At 50.3% G+C, this 16,286-nt stretch overlaps 6 protein-coding genes across 6 annotated transcripts; 2 read left to right on the top strand and 4 right to left on the bottom strand.

Moving 5' to 3' along the window:
- Nucleotides 1-469: 469 nt before the first annotated feature.
- On the bottom strand, nt 470-1,262 carry N7446_007287 (uncharacterized protein; the record flags this gene model as incomplete). Its single annotated transcript, XM_058516033.1, has 2 exons — nt 470-1,173; nt 1,235-1,262. The coding sequence occupies 2 exons, from the start codon at nt 1,260-1,262 to the stop codon at nt 470-472; spliced, it is 732 nt and encodes a 243-aa protein (XP_058373211.1).
- Nucleotides 1,263-2,171: 909 nt separating this feature from the next.
- Nucleotides 2,172-4,619, top strand: N7446_007286 (Zn(II)2Cys6 transcription factor; the record flags this gene model as incomplete). The annotated part of the gene is made up of 4 exons (XM_058516032.1): nt 2,172-3,082; nt 3,132-3,566; nt 3,619-4,519; nt 4,575-4,619. The coding sequence occupies 4 exons, from the start codon at nt 2,172-2,174 to the stop codon at nt 4,617-4,619; spliced, it is 2,292 nt and encodes a 763-aa protein (XP_058373210.1).
- Nucleotides 4,620-4,751: 132 nt separating this feature from the next.
- On the bottom strand, nt 4,752-7,624 carry N7446_007285 (ATP-binding protein; the record flags this gene model as incomplete). Its single annotated transcript, XM_058516031.1, has 2 exons — nt 4,752-5,756; nt 5,822-7,624. The coding sequence occupies 2 exons, from the start codon at nt 7,622-7,624 to the stop codon at nt 4,752-4,754; spliced, it is 2,808 nt and encodes a 935-aa protein (XP_058373209.1).
- A 344-nt stretch (nt 7,625-7,968) lies between these two features.
- On the top strand, nt 7,969-10,960 carry N7446_007284 (serine/threonine-protein kinase; the record flags this gene model as incomplete). Its single annotated transcript, XM_058516030.1, has 4 exons — nt 7,969-8,194; nt 8,244-10,054; nt 10,110-10,172; nt 10,223-10,960. The coding sequence occupies 4 exons, from the start codon at nt 7,969-7,971 to the stop codon at nt 10,958-10,960; spliced, it is 2,838 nt and encodes a 945-aa protein (XP_058373208.1).
- A 664-nt stretch (nt 10,961-11,624) lies between these two features.
- On the bottom strand, nt 11,625-14,936 carry N7446_007283 (DUF3591 domain-containing protein; the record flags this gene model as incomplete). The annotated part of the gene is made up of 1 exon (XM_058516029.1): nt 11,625-14,936. One exon carries the CDS (start codon nt 14,934-14,936, stop codon nt 11,625-11,627), a length of 3,312 nt encoding a protein of 1,103 aa, XP_058373207.1.
- A 454-nt stretch (nt 14,937-15,390) lies between these two features.
- On the bottom strand, nt 15,391-16,250 carry N7446_007282 (RNA methyltransferase; the record flags this gene model as incomplete). Its single annotated transcript, XM_058516028.1, has 4 exons — nt 15,391-15,635; nt 15,685-15,977; nt 16,027-16,125; nt 16,174-16,250. The coding sequence occupies 4 exons, from the start codon at nt 16,248-16,250 to the stop codon at nt 15,391-15,393; spliced, it is 714 nt and encodes a 237-aa protein (XP_058373206.1).
- Nucleotides 16,251-16,286: the final 36 nt, after the last annotated feature.

Raw genomic sequence — 16,286 nt, 5'->3', positions numbered from 1 at the left:
TCTAGGCAGAGTTCTTTCACTGCAAAGAAACAATCGTGGCCCCGAAAGCCCCCCCTCTTTTCTATAATTTTCTCCAATTCATGGTCCGTCCATCTTCGATGTGATTTGCTTGCTTGTGCTTATTATCATGCTGTCCAATGGTGGATAGCCAGTTAGAAGTGTTTCGCTTTTAATCTTATATCTTTGCCTTTTCTCTTCTAGCCGTTCTGTCTCTACACAGACTTGATGGCCGATACATCTCGGGGCCTTCGGCCTCTCGCACCGCGGACTTCTATGGGAGCGAGCGGGGGAGGCGCAGGAAGTGATAGTCCTGGAGGAGGCGACGACAGAGACAGACGAATGAGACGAGCATCGACGGCCTGTACAGAGTGTCAAAAACGTCGGACTAGGGTATATCACGTTCCCTTCTACCCTGACTCCCTGGCCGAACCAAATTTGACATTTTTTTGATCAGTGTAGCGGCCATCCTCTATGTGATGAATGCAGGACCCATAACCGCGAGTGCTTTTTCGATGAAGCCAATGACAGACGTCGCAAGGCCTCTGCGAGGAGAATGCAAGATCAGTTGGAGTACTATCGCAACTTCACCGAAGATCTCCTCGCCCTCATCCGGGATAGTGATGACGCGACAGTACATCTGATTGTCAGCACCATCCGATCCGGTGCGGAGAATGGAAACCTGCGAGAGTTGCTCAACCGCCTCGTGGACGATGTCGATGCCGACACAGTTCCCAACACGGGCCTTTATTACGATCCCAACCAGCATCGCTGAGCGGAATCCTCCCAGTCCTGGTCGGGCAATATCGCATGAATCTCTGGACGAACCCGCCCCTTCGAGCCCCCGGGACAATTCGACAATTCGACAATTCGGATATTGGATGGCTGCTTTCTCGGCAATTTGGACGACATTGGTTGGTTGTTTTCTAGCGTTTCCTTTATAGTCATATGTGTTGCGTTCACTCCGATTAGGGCTGAAGCAAGTCACTTGGAAAACAATCACACCCTCCTTTGGGTGTATCTTTGTTTGCATTGCCATATCTTGCATACTGGGATTCAGCATAAACCAAGTTGTTCTTCTATTGCCAGCCCTAGCCTTGTACTTTCCTTTGTCCACACCATTCAACACGAACTCTAGAGCTCGAGAGCCAAAGACCGGATCGACAAAGGTGAAATCTATACCCTAACCTAGCTCATCATTCGATCTCTCGTCTCGTTAATTCGGCGATCAAAGTACCGGTTGATGTCCACAGTTTTGGGGCCATCTGATCCCTTCGCCGACTTACATGCCCGAGGAAGAAAACAGGTATTCGAAACACTATGGTCTGATTCACGAAGTGATCTGGGCTTTACGTCAAGAGCCCCTCGAGTCTATTTTTCGGTGACCGATTGCACGTTGTGGCGAACGACCCCCGTCCCTCGTTTCAACCAGCCTATGTTCAACCCTGCAATGGTCAGCCTCATTAGTCGACATCTGGTAGCCTGTACTCTGCTCTCACCGTCTTTCCGTCTTCGCCATTCTGCCAAATAGTTCTGTGCGCTAGTCGTCGATGAGTATAAGCTGATGGGAGCTTTTCCAACTGGCGTGATATATCTGTGGCACTACAACTGGTACGATCAGATCAGTCTGGCTGCGCTCGGGTTGAGATACGAGTAGAATATTGGGTGATGCCCGTTTACGATGTTGTTTGATCTTTTCTTTACTTGTACAAACCCGATGAACACGATGCCAGGGTTTGTGCTGTTGAGATATCTGCAAAACATTCATATGGAGTTTTGGACTCTGTCAACATTGGTCCTTACAGGGCTACATATGTAATCTCAAGCCTGTAGATGCTTTTCGAAGTCTTACGGTAAACGTTATGGCCCTCAACCGGATCTCTTCCGACCACTATATCGTCAAGCTCGGCGTACGCAGCCTGGAAATCAGGGGGCTAGGGTACATAGAGCCAACGCTTTCATGATTTCCCCGTCATGCCACTATAAACACCATATCTAAGCAATATATGTTCGGGATATCCGGCCCCGGGGGTCTCCGCGCCGACCGGAGTCTTGCCGAGATCCTTCTTCCCCTCGGATACTACTCCCCAATTTCCTCTTCCGTTACATTTCCCTGTGAGACGCCTTAGAGACTTGAATGCAACCGTCCTGCGCTTGGCGCTCCGATATTAACAATGACTAGCGTGACCACGGACGCATCCCCTCAACCCGGGATCCAAGATGAACCTACTGCGCCGCCGGACTTGACAGCTACTTCCAGTCGCAAAAGAAAAGCCTCCGAGCTATTGTCAAACAAAGAGGGCCCTACTACACCCCGTCAAAAGATTACACGAGCCTGTGACTCATGCAAAGTAAAGAAGACCCGCTGTACGGGCACTCTGCCATGCACCAGGTGTACACGACTATCGCTACCATGCAAGTACAACGCCGCTTACTCGCGCGGGCTACCACCAGACCCTCTACCTGCATTACCCAGCCCGCTCTCAACTCCTACGGGCCGGCGTACTTCAGAAGCTGCAAGCACGTCCAACAGCCCCCATCTACGGGCGAGTGCAAGAGATTTGGCCGTAACCAACAACAAGTCGCTTCCAATCTCGAGCCAGCACCATGCAGTGTCATCACGAAACTCACCCGAACCAGGATCTACGGATTTCGAGGGCAATTACCTCGGCCCTGCATCGGGCGTGTCGTTTATCAATCGCGTCTGGAGTCGTCTACACCAGGATGAGACCACGCACTATCCCGATGAACTTCAAAATGAATCATCCCGGAATACGGCTGTCTTTATGTTTGGTGATAAGCCATATTGCAATTCCCCAGAGGTGGACTTTACACTGCCATCTTTGGAGAAGGCCATGGAATTGGTTGGCATCTACTTCGATTTCTCCATGGTGACTTATCGCTTCGTGCATAGAGGCAACGTTGAGGATTGGACTAGACAGCTTTACCAGAGTAATATTTCGCTCTCTAATCCGCCGGTGGGGAATATGGTTGCTAGAACTGCTGTTGTTTTCATCATCTTTGCTGTGAGTACCTTGTACACGGAGCTTCGGCCAGATGGGATGCCTGATGGGCGTAGTGAAAGGTGTGTGTCTCTGGCAGACAATCAGACTGACTGTACTGATATTTGGCAGCGAACGCTGGTATACAGCTTCGAAATACATGACCTCGCTTGAGTCAGGACCACCGAGACTGGAAACAATCCAAGCTCGACTGGGCCAATGTCTTTACCTACTGTCATCTTCGCGGGCCAACGAATGCTGGTATTCATTTGGCACCACTATGCAGGTCGTTACAGCTCTCGGATTGCACCGAAAATGGCCTGTCAAAGTATCGAATAAAGGATGCTCCTATCTGGAACTGGAGCTGCGCAAGCGCATCTTCTGGAGTGTATACATTTTAGACAAATATCTCAGCATCATGTTTGGACGGCCTCGACTATTACATGACGAGGACATCGATCAAGAATTACCAGACGAGATGAACGACGATGACTTGCTGGAAGAGGACCCAACAAGACGAACAGGATCTACAGATAGCATGATGATCGCCTCAGTGCTTCATTACCGGTGAGCCTTGTATACACCAACTCGAAGAGATATACATCTAAAGCCAACACAGACTCGGCCGCATCCTCGGCGACATATCCCGCCAACTATACAGCATAAACACCCCAACCCGCGACTCGCCCCTAGAAACTGCCATCAGGCTAACCTCCGAACTCGAAAAATGGAAAGAAACAGTCCCACCACTATTCAATAGCGTCCGCCCATCAAGTCTAATCCCACCCCTCTGTCGACAAAGCCAAGTCCTGCAACTCGCCTACTCACACGCAATGATTCACGTTACGCGTTCATTCCTCCTAACCGACTTTACAGACCTAAGCCGCAGACCCAAAGTCCCACACCCAATGGTCAGCTCTCATGTGCAGAAATGTATACAGGCCGCCGAGGATATCATGACTATCGTTGATAGTCTCGCGCAGCAAGGTGTTCTGATTCAATCGTTTTGGTTCACGCACTATGTCTGCTTCTGTGCAATTTTGGTGGTTTATATTCATACCATCCAGCAACATCGGGGATCGCTGGGGGAGAGACCAGGGTCAGCGGCCGGGGCTTCAATTTCTTCTGTAGGAAGCCCCAGTGACCGGGATAAATTGCGGCAGCTGTTTTCTCTCGCGGAGACTTGTCAGCAACATCTTGCTGAGGCTACGCGGAAGAACTGTCCGAGTCGGCGGTATGGGATTATCCTTGAGGAGCTTCGACAGGAGGTTCATCGACAGATTGGGACTAATGAGCTCTCTATTGATACAAGAGCACCCTGTCTCAATGGAGATGGTGCTTCTGGGGCATCGGAAAGTGGCAATCATCATGGGACTGGGCCCTTTGATACTCATACGGTGGATCTGCCCTCCATATCGGGGATGATGCAGCCTGCCGATCTGGGGATGAATACAGGAGAGGATGCAGGGTTCCTTGAGAGCCTTGAGGGATCAATATGGTGGGCTCAGCTTGATTCGTGGGTATGTATTTCCTGCAATCTCTCCGGTGATATTCTTGACTAACTCTTGCTTCTAGGCCTTATCTAATTTCCCTAATGACCCTTCTACATGCAACTTCTGAGGACAAGAATTACTGTGGTATGCGGGTTTCGTAAACTTCTGTTCAAAAACCAATTCATTCTCTGTCACATTCTGATGATTCTGGCCCAAGTCATACCCCTTGATCATTCTCTGCTCCGATGCTCAGTGGCCCTCAACTCTGCATGAAGGGGCGATGAAGATTTTCCAGATACTCGTCAAATCGTGCCGAGACCTGAATAACATCCCTAAGATGCTCATACGTGAGGATTTTCTTCTGCCACTTGGCATACTGACGAGCGGTGGTAATGGCATTCCGGATTTGCCGACCATTCAACCTCTCTTTCTTGAGCACATCCAGATTCATGCGCAGATCATGGATATCAACAGAATCAGCTTCAAACCCCCCCAACCGCTCAATGAAAGTCTCCCAAATGAGTCGTCGCTGGTCCTCGCCCAGACTGGGGTAGTGCAGTGCCAGCTGGATTCGCGACTTGAACGCATCATCAAACGTACCTACCCGGTTCGTGGTCAGGATTAGAATCCCCTCGAAGTATTCTACCACTCGCAAGAATGCCGATACGAGCGCATTCCGGTTCAGATCTTCCAGCCCGCGCTGCTCGAGGAATACGTCTGCCTCGTCGAGTAGCACGACGCAGTTCCAAATCTTTCCCAGGTGGAGAACAGACTCAAGGTACTTCTCAATCTCTTCAGGCTTCGTGCCCACATCGCCGCAGGTGACACGGTAGAGGGGTCGCTCTGCTATCTCGGCGACACTCTCTGCAGTCAGTGTCTTGCCTGTCCCTGGGCCGCCATGTAACAGCAGCATGAGACCATTGCCCTTGCCTGCAATTAGATCTGCCGAGTACTCGGATTCAAGGTGGTTGGTGACAAGTGCTTGGATCAGGTCTCGGGATTTGGATTCGATGGCTAGACTCTTGAAGGCTTCTTTGTTCCAGACTACATCGGAGATGCGATCGGTGCAGAGCTTGAACCATTTCTTGCGCCGAAGGTTGAATCCGACAATCCTGGGAGGCATCAAGAGCTGGAATGTCTCATCTGGGGGCGAGTCTCTGGCCATGGCTCGGTCATCAAGCATGCTTGTACGTGCAGGTTGAGGCGTGGGGACTGGATGCAATCGCTTGTACGTTTCCATGTCTATTATGTATCGGTCATCGGCCTGGTTGCATTGGTCAGTTCTGGCTTTCCAATCATAAGATATTGAAACACCATTTGGATACATACCATAGTCTGGAAATTTTCTTCCTCTGTGGCATGATAGGACACATATCGATGTGCACGGAGTTTCCAGAAAATCTCTCCACGTCTCCGAAGCATCTGGACAAGCTCATTTGATGCGTACTTGATCGGGAATACAGCAAGGTCTGTGATAGCATACTCTTTGTTCGAGTTGCTCTGAGCTGAGGATGAGTCCTCAGCCGCTTCTTGGTTGAATGATTGAACAATTGGGTCATCATTCGGAGTCCAGCGTTGGTAGCGTCGCTCTCTTATGGCGTTCTGTGGCTCTGGCGTCTGGAATTCAAGCGTGCCCCATCTTTTACAAAAGCTGCCATCAAAATCCCAGGTCTGGCCCCCAACAGTCCAAGAGGAAAACCCAAGATAGCCCTCATCTTGAAGCGGCCAGTCTACCGCAATATATCCCGTGTATTCATTGTTGTTGTTTGAAACCAACACCTCGTTGGGCTTGAACAGATATTGGATGTACTCCGGGCGGATGCGGCCACTGTTAAGCAAAGTGTCCGCAGCAGCATACTCCTCGCCACAGGTCTTTTGGACGTAACCCATGAAGAGATCCAGTTGTTGCTGGGCCACGGAACTCAGCCCGTGTCTCATGTTTGTCACCTTGGATCGATTGTGGTAGACGAAGAGATAGGGTGTCGTGACTTCTCGAGAAGACTGGTAGCCACGATACATAGAGCTGAACTCTCGACCACTGAGCATCTCTTCAAAGATGTCCTTGAGATCCTCAGAAACAGGGAGAATTGTCTCGCTAAATGGCTCTGGCTTGCCATACCTCGCTTTTGATGACTGCCGCTCGACTCTTCTCTTGAAATTCCGAAATACCACAAATGATATGTCTTTGTTCAGAGCCAGGTATAGCTCGAAGTTGGTCAACCGGTCATTGCAGCGCAGATGGGGTGATCCCATAGAGCTATGGATGACCTCGGGGGGATCAGTGAAAGTTCCCATCCATGGGGATCTAAAATCTTCGTCTCTGTCCCACCCTCGATCCATGCCTCGAAATGTGTCATCCTTCTCGATTCGATAGAGAACTTGGTACTTCGAGGCCACAGGATCAACGGGTTTCCCCTCTAGCTTAAGCACTTTCTCTTGGAGATACGTTATCTGGGCTCTAAGGCCATTGGCCTCAGATAGAGAGATAGTCCTCTGGCTAGAGCGTGTATTGCGATCTTGTGGCCATATAGTTTGGCTCGACGACACGGATGAGTCTTGGTATGGTGTATACGAAGCAACCCGAGCAGGCCCTTGCATGTAATGTGGCGACCGCTCTATTCCACTGTTCTGTTCCTGCCGACCCGGCCGGGGAGCAACTGCAGGCATCGCAGGTGTATTGTAAGGCAAAGGGTCGTACACCGGCACAGGCGGGAAAGACGATCCAGCAATTGGCGGACCGCCCATGTTTGGTCTGCTCTGGAGCTGATAGGCAAGTACCGCCGGATCATGAGAAGGTGGCAGAGGGAAATTTTGCTGCACTGGTTCTGGCTCAGCATACCCTTTGTCCAAGCTAGACTGTCGTAGTCGCAGCTTGTTCTGTCGTTCCTGCAGCGAAAACGAGTAATTCTGGTGGTTTTCATTGTCCTCTTGTGTTTTCGGGTTAGGGATGTAAGCGATGCCAGGAGTATAGGATCCAGTGTATTCCTGATTATGAGTGGAATTTGGCTGATCTTCTGAGGACAATTTCCCGCTCATGTCTTCGGAGATGGTGTTGGCTTTGTAGATCTCGTTGCTCGGGCGAGCAGAGATGGGGTCAAGAATCTCCCACGATGTTGGATTTGGAGAAACCATTTTGGATTGAAGGGGTTGCAAGAAAGGAAAAGGCAGAAGTGGTGAATGAGCCATTTAAATAGTGGGCAAACGGGGGCATTGTCATTCCAGCCGACCCCGCGTCAGCTTTGAGGCTCAGTGAAGCAACCAGTGAATTGCAGTGGTCATATGCAGTGGCGTGTTTAATACATCGTTTGTGGCACACTTTGAATGATGGCCTCGTATACAACGGGTGGGTCACGGGTTGTGCTTGCCCTGGTCGTGGTTACCCAAGCCGTAACATACAATTTCGCAACTCTGTCCGTTTGATCTATAAATCATTCTATCGTTAAACGGTCTGATCATCCAACATTCATTTTACCGAGATGACAGTCCGTAAGAAAGGTACAGCACAAAGAAGCCATTTTGGCCACAGGTTTCCCGCCAAAGTCGTCGTATCCGCGAAAGGTGCATCGCCAATTGAGTCAGGCACGCCAGAGAGCCCAACTTCAGAGCCAATTATTCCTGAAGGCAAGGAGCGTTTTAGGACACGCCTCACCCGGAGTGGCTCCAGGATTCTATTCTTACTGGGATTGCGAACTTCGTCCAAGAGTAAGCAGCCATGTCTCTGTTTGATGACCCTTCTCATGATCTTCTGCAGGTATCAAAGAGTATAGCGTCGAAACCGACAGCTGCATTTACGTTCAGACTGGCGATGAAAGCCCCCACCCCTTCTCCCCAGATGGAAATGGCGATGGTAGTCTAGGATATGGGACTATGGTCGAATCACCACAAAGCGAACCGCTTTCTGTCACTCCCTCTGGTGGTCCATCCGTCGAAGGCGTTGAAACTCTGTCCGAGCCTCTTTCCGACACACACTCCTTTCCCGTAAGCCAGGGTGAACAAGCCACTGAGCAAGAAAGCCAGCCGACTCCAAAATTTGCAAATCGCTTCTCGCACAGGATCTCTCTCGCGTTTGGCCAACCCACCGTTATTCGCCGTGCGAACCTTCGCCCGAGACCTAGCATTCTCCGCTCAGTCTCACCGGCTCCAGACAGCTTGTGCAAACAGGTCGATGGCGCTAATGATAGCTCAGTGCCTTCTTCTACCCCAAGCAGCAATGCGTCTCCCTGTAGTGAACAGTCCACTGCCCCGACCTCCGGGGTGCCATCCCCTTCATCAAATCGATCCAAGATATGCGATCAGCATGAGACGGCAGTATCACATTTGCCCTCTGTCTCTGGTATCGACGAGGCTGCGGGTCCTCCTGAAACAAAAATCAGCATTGTGCCATCAATCAAGACAGTGGAAGTGACCTCAGTGGCAAAGGTTTACCTGGAACTTTACTTCAATTCTATTTTCCAGAACAAAGATTTGCGCCAGGAACGACAGCTTGAGTTAGAACAGTATATCTACTCCTATGACCTCACGGCGGAGGAGCGAATGATGACACGCCACAACTGGGTGTTACGAGAAAATGATTATCTGCGGCAGTGCCGTGTACTCAAGTCTAATCGATACTGCACTGAGAACGCAATCTCAGTTGCTGGATACAAGTCTATCAAGGTGCTTGGGAAAGGGAGTTTTGGTGTTGTGCGCTTGGTGCGACCAAATCATCTTGATTCGGCGTTTTCCAGCGAAGATGGTCCTTTGGCTCCCAATGACAGCAATTCTCATACAAGAACAAACCCTCTCGGGGTGCTGAGATCTGCGGTGGAGGGGGCCAAGAAAAGTCGGCGAAGATACATGACGGGGGAGAAGAAAGAAGTATACGCCATGAAAGTCATCAAAAAGACAGAGATGATCCAGAACTGTCAGGAAGGACACATTAGAGCTGAGCGGGATTTCCTTGTGGCCTCTGAGAGCTCTCGCTGGGTTGTTCCTCTGATCACCAGCTTTCAGGATGCCAACAATCTGTATCTAGTGATGGATTACATGGTTGGTGGTGATTTCCTGGGGCTCTTGATCCGCAAGGACACGCTCCGCGAAGACTGGGCACGTTTTTATGTTGCCGAAATGATCCTATGCATTGAGGAAGCACACCAACTCCGTTGGATCCATCGGGATGTGAAGCCAGACAATTTTCTCATCTCTGCCTCGGGCCATTTGAAAATCTCCGACTTTGGCCTGGCGTTTAACGGGCATTGGTCCCACGATCAGGCGTACTACAACAGCCAACGCTACTCTCTGTTAAAGAAGCTCGGTATCAATGTCAAGGGAGATTCTGAGGACCAGAAGGAGTCTCTCGAGGCGAAAGAGCCTGCGCCTGACATCAAATTGCATGGCTTGGATGACTACGCTGTTCATCAGGCTCCCTCTTCGGGTCTGTTGGATTGGCGTGACAACAAAGGGAGGCGCAGATTCGCCAAGAGTGTTGTTGGTACTAGTCAGTATATGGCACCTGAGGTCATTCGGGGCGAAATGTACGATGGAAGATGTGACTGGTGGAGCTTGGGTATCATTCTATACGAGGTAAATCGGACAATACTTATCCCATGCTGAGAAGGGAGACTCACGGATTTCTTAGTGCCTATACGGCTTCACGCCATTTGCATGCGAGAGCCGCCATGACACCAAGATCAAGATTCTAGTGAGTACTTTTTTCAACTATCTATCATCCCAATTCTGACCTTCTTTGAGCAACACACACGAACTCTCCAATTTCCGATAGAGAAAGCATCGGAGAGGATGGTCTCTCAAGATGCCATCGATCTCATTACCAGGATTCTTCAAGAGCGTCAATACCGTCTCTGCTCCCAGAAATATCAGGCCAATGATATCCTAACCTCTCGGCCCGTCTCAACACAGATGCTGTACTCCATGGACTCGCGCTACAGAAATATTACGAGTTATTACGTGTATCCCAACGACGCAGCGGACATCAAGGTTCATCCTTTCTTCAGAGGCATCCGATGGCAGGACCTGCACTTGTGCCAACCACCAATGATCCCGAGGGTCAGAAACTGGGAAGACACTCGATACTTCGACGACTGGAAGCTGATCGCCAATTCTCCCGGGCAAGTTGAGGCCCATGACTCTGATGTCAACGACGAGACTCCTGGGTCAGATCCTGACGCCATCACTCCTGCCCCGAATCCAGAGGAAAACATTTCCATTGAGCCACTAAATGCCAATTCTACACCAGATGCAGCGTCTGGTAAAACAAAGGATGCTGAAAAGAAGAATGAAAAGAAACGGCCTCGCGACAAGATCCTGCGTGATAAACAGATGGGAAGAAATGTCTTGGAAATCCGCAAGAAGGGCGCTTTTCTGGGGTATACATATCGGCGACCCAACGAGATGGCTTTAGCATTCAGCACAGAGCGAGGGCGACAGCCACTTGCAAGGGGTCAGTTGTCTAGTCTATACGCATCATGATTCTACAAAACACAGCCAGGGAAGGGAAGTCGACGCCCTCTGGCCAAGAAAGAGAACGGCGGACTACTATTGCATTCCCACTTCCGCAACAAATCACCATCCTTTCAACAACCTATCCAAATAAATATCTCTAACTTTCCCTAGGTGTATAACGTGAACCTCTCACTCGTGCTGTCTCATGCTCCTTGAAACTGTTAGCTTCACATTACCCTCTCTCTGATGTATCGTTAGCAACGAATATATGGCCCGGCAGGGCATTGTCGTCACCTCATCATTCTAGTATAGCCCTAAGGCATAAGATATTATTGTCTCTATGAATTGAGTATAGACTAACTAGTCTACAACCAAGAACGGTACGAACGTCTAAAGTGCACAGTAATGGTTCTATTGTCAGGAATTGCTAGCAATCTATTGAAGGTATATCAAGTCCCGAAAATCCCAAAGTAAATAAAAGAAGACAACAAACACAACGCTGGTAACTGAACACAGACAGCAGAATGACACGGGGTGTCTGGGCTTGGAGGCCATGTCTGTAGAAGAAACGCGGGGTATCGAAGCGCAATTTTTGAACAGGCTTCTCCGCCTGTTGGGTATCAAGATTGAAAACGGATATGATGAAGGGCGATAGAACAAATCAGGTACGTGACAAAGAGTTGAAGAATCATCAAAGTACCGGCGCACTCATGGAGAAAGCCGAATCGGTCACACGGTCCTCGGGCTTCATGGTACCATTGAGCAACGGGCAGAGCTTCTTGTTGGTCTTGATGTGTCCGACCTGGCCACAGTTGGCACACTTACGCTGCGTGCCAGTGGGCTTACCGTCCGGGTCGCCGGCACGAGGAATACCCTTCTGCTTCTCCCGAGCGAAACGGCGCTCCTTGTTGCGGTTCAGACGACCGAGCTCGGCCTCGATCAGCTTGCGGTTGCGAGCGTCGACTTCTGGATCGCCGGTGGGCTGGATGGATTCTAGCTTGGTGTGTAGAGCTGCGCTACGATGACGGTGTTGCATGTAGTGTCTGATCACACGTTGATCCCAAACAAGCTGTTCTTTTTCGACGATCTCGCCGTTTGCTTCCTTGACCTGGCGGACGATCCGCATGACCTTGCCGCGAGAATCTCCGAAACTCATTTTGCTGAACTGACTTGTTGTCTCATCGTCACGGCGATATGGTCCAGGGGTAGGTGCTTCAGATCGAGGCGTCGGTTTGTGGTATTGGTCCTCTTCTTCGTGATCAACATCACTCTCCTGGTCAGAGTGTTCGACCGTGGACGATAAGCTGGCCTTTTGGGCGTCCCAGATACGACGAATAGATGTTTCATATGACTTTTGTTGACGAGCAACATTGTAGCTGTGACCACCAAGCTCCTTGAGTCGTTGCGCATCGAGCTTGTCTTCAACACTTTCACCGATAGCCTTGAAGCCACCTTTCATGCTGGTTTTGATGAAGTTGTAACCCTCGCCACGGCCAGTGGGATCACCTTCACCATGAAGCTTCAGCATAGCCTTGCCCTGTGAGGCAAGTAAGAAGTTGCGAGTCGCTTTCCAGGGAGCCATCTGCTGCTCAAAGCTTTCCAATTCTTCGTCCTCTTCATTCTCACCACCGGTTTCCGCATCATTGCCATAACCGGTATCGTGGAGATGCTGCTGACCAATTTGCATGGATTCCAAAAGACAAACATCTTCAGGCTGCACCCACGAGCGGATGGTGTCTTGGTCAGGAAGAACCGGGTCCAGTGGCTTCCAGTACTTAGTATCTTTGTCGTGTTGGAGGAAGTCCTTGACCTTCTGTCGATTTTGCATATCAGTCGTATTAGGGATGTGAGCTGTAACGTCGCTGATCGCAAGTCGCTCGTCCGGACTCTTCTTCAACAGACGATAGACCAGCATCTTCATGCGATTCTTGGCGACAGTGGTCACCTTGCGAGAGTGGGGACCAGGAATGTCCACGGAGGGGAATTGTTGTCCAGCGACGAAGAAGTTTTCGATGTTGCGCAGATAGTAGCTACTACCGGCCTCGCCAGTACTGCTGCGCACAACCAGGAAGTCTGTGCTCTTTGTCTGGTGGGGGAAGAGTGGTGCTCGATACATGGAGTTCGAGATCGCTGGGGCAATTTCACCGGGGTCAACATGACCGAAAATCGAGAACGGACTCTTGTCTTGCGGTAGCAGGACAGCTGTTTCGCCAATCTCGGCTCTGGGACGCGTTGGGTCGTCAATATTTTTGCGCCGGTAGTAATTGATGAATCGGTTGCACATTCCGAAATTGGCAAGCATCATGGGAACCTCTTCAGAGTATTCAACAAGCAAAACATTAGAGTTGTCTGCCATAGACAATGCCTTGGTGCTATCATAAACACTCTTTGCGTCTCTGCCACGTTGCTGCTTGCGTTTGACGTGGGCAGGATTCTTGAACCAGGATGTTTGTCCAGGCCTGAAGGCCATGGAAGGTCGGTGGAAAGATCGGGCTTCAGCCTTGGCCAGCTCAGTCTTGTAGTAAGGCCACTGCAAGCGGAGAGCAGGCAAGCCGTGCTCGAGGGTCACGTTACCAAGAGTGCTGCGGATCTTGTTCTGATGGTTCTGTTTGAGCATGTCGTACGCTTGGTCATTCGAGATATTGTAACGTGAAGTAAGACGGCGCGTCAGATTCAGGTCCACCTCGTCTCTGGATCGGGGAGCGTGCTTCGGCTTCTTTGCTATAGCGTCTGCTCTCGACTCGTCAACAAGAATGTTTGGATCGTTCAAATCAATGGTGACTCTCTTGGCAATCTTCATCGTTGCCTGCTCAGGGTCATCCAAGAGCGGAATGTCAATATGAGACATTGCGATGACGTCCATTGGGCTTGGTCCAGTCTTTCGCTTCTTCTTGGGTACATCATCGTCCATGAGCCAATCTGGCTCGTCATCATCGAAAGCGGCGTCCTTTGGTTCTTCTTCGGGTTCTGCAATAGGTACATCGTCCACCATATCCCAGTCCGCGCAAATAGTCCGAAGATCCTGCATGGTAATGCCACCCGGCAGCGGATCATCGCCATCTGCGTCGCCCAATTCAAGGTCTTCTTTTTCTTCTTCGTCTTCTTCTGGTGTCGACTGCGTTATCATCACCACACCCAGGGAATCATGATCAAGGCCACGCTTGAGTGGCTGTCCTGTTCGGAATGTACGCTCCTGGTCCGCTGCGAGCTCAATATTCACTTTCGTGGGTAGGACGGGCTTGGGCGGCTTGGTAGGCTGTTTTCCGATGAAAATCGCTTTCTTATGTGGAATGAGCTCCAACCATCGCGGGAGTTCATTGCGATTAAATGAAGGGAATAATGAATGCAGCAGTTCTTCGCGGTTTTCGGGGGGTGCAGGTGGGTTTTCGGGTCCAGACATTGCAAAAAGTGCTTGCTGGAGCTTCCAAGCGCGAAGTGTAGCGGGGTCCATGTCGTCTGACATGATGCTGGAATCGTCCGGGATATCTTCATCCATGGGCACCCGCTCTGCCTTGGGGACGGTGGCGGGAGGAATGGGTGGAAGTTCGACTGGCTCATTGGTCAAGGGCATTTGCTCATCTTCAAAAAGACCACTTGTAAGGTCCGCCTGTCCAGCAGGAGGAGGCGGAGAAAAAGAGCCTTCACCAAATAGATCATCAAGGTTATCGTCTTGTGTCGGAGCCCCCGCAGCCTGGTCACCGAAAATATCATCACCATTCCCGAAAAGAGCGGCGTCGTCGGAGCCCAGGTTCGCGAAAGGATCTTCGCCATTGTCGTCCACTGCGGGTAGGGCTGGGGCAGCGTGGGCCTCTTCTTCCGGAAGTTCGTCGTCGTCGAAATCTTCATAGTCGACCGCATCATCAGCTTTCTCGCCAACATCCAAGTCGCGCGACAGAAAATCCAGAGATGGTCCGTTGTTCTCATAGCTGTTGAGTTGCTGCATCACATTGTTGAAGTCATCGTCCTCGTCCTCCGGGACCTTCTTCTGCGTCGCGTGAGGCATGGTTTCGGCAACGGTAGTTTTGAAGAAACCGAGAGGCTCCGGGGGTTGGCGGTTGAGAAGAAGAGGTCGGTTCAAGATAGAAGTGAGGGAAATCTGAGGTCGTAAACGTAGGCGCTAGCCAGACGGGCGGCTCGCGGCTCAAACGGCGGGCATCTGGTTGGTATCTGAGTAGGCAAAAGAAATCTTGCGCACGTCGTAGTTATTGCAACCGAAAAATGAGGAAGTGGGAAGCAAGAAAAGGGAGCGTCCGAGTGGGCGAAGAAGCAAGATGGAAAACGGCCGCGGGTTCCAAGATGCGCGAGGTCGACGCTAACCCGAAATGGCAATCAGCTCGTGATAGAGATCAATACAATTTGAGACAATACGCGCTTCAATAGACCATAAGATAAAAAGGTGATTGATAAGAAATATTAGTACATTGGATTGTAGTTTTATCAAGCGTAGCAAACGTCAGTCATGAAACATTGAAATCCCCGTAGAAAATACACAACGCCTTGCTCGCACCCTCCATACAATAGTGCATCACCGTAGCCTTGTGACCGTCAGGGACCAGCTTTGCCATTTGCTTCAAATCAGATGTCCTTGGGATGTAGAGAACCATATGCTTGCTAAACACAGAGTACTCATCATACAATTTTTGTAGGGAGTATGGCTCCATGGTCTTGAGGTTGAATACCTCATCCGAACGATATCCGGGGCCTGATGCGATTAGTTCCAGTCGTGAAATCAAGAAAGGCAATGTTCGTACCTCCCCATGGTGGGCTTGCAAATACAACACTGTATGGAGCCAGTTCCTTGAGTTGGTTCTTCAGGATCTCAAAACAATCGCCTTCAAACCAAGTGATCTTGTTCTCGACACCATAGATTTTTGCGTTGTGCTTTGCGCATTTCAAGACGGCGGGGTCTTTCTCAATTCCATAGACACGCTTCCATTTCCCGGTCAATGCAAATGCAATTGTGTTTCCACCTGCGCCAGCAAAGCAATCGACCAGAATGCTACGTCCAGCAGGCGAGGACTCAGCAATCTGCTTGGCAATTTGACTAACTATGGTCAGTGATGACACAATAAAAGAGATAGCAGGGTATTTACTTAGCCACCGGTTCAGGCGTAACGCCAAACCAAGCATCGTCAGTCAGCCATACACCTTCGTCGTACTTGGAGAAGATCCGGTAGCGTTGTGCCCAATAACTTGACATAGGGTTAGCACTAGTCAACTTGAACGACCAAAAGCCTTACTTCTGGATGTCCCAGGGAACCTCCTGTAGACTACTGTAATGATGCACCTCCGGAGGTGCTTCTTCTTCGTCTGCCATGATGTTTGATAAAGCAAGATGATCGATGCTCGATAA

Source organism: Penicillium canescens (assembly GCF_028828765.1).
Source record: "Penicillium canescens strain IBT 15451 chromosome Unknown utg000004l_segment0_segment0, whole genome shotgun sequence".
In the NCBI taxonomy this organism is placed as follows: domain Eukaryota; kingdom Fungi; phylum Ascomycota; class Eurotiomycetes; order Eurotiales; family Aspergillaceae; genus Penicillium; species Penicillium canescens.
This window is presented reverse-complemented; position numbering and strand designations above follow the sequence as displayed.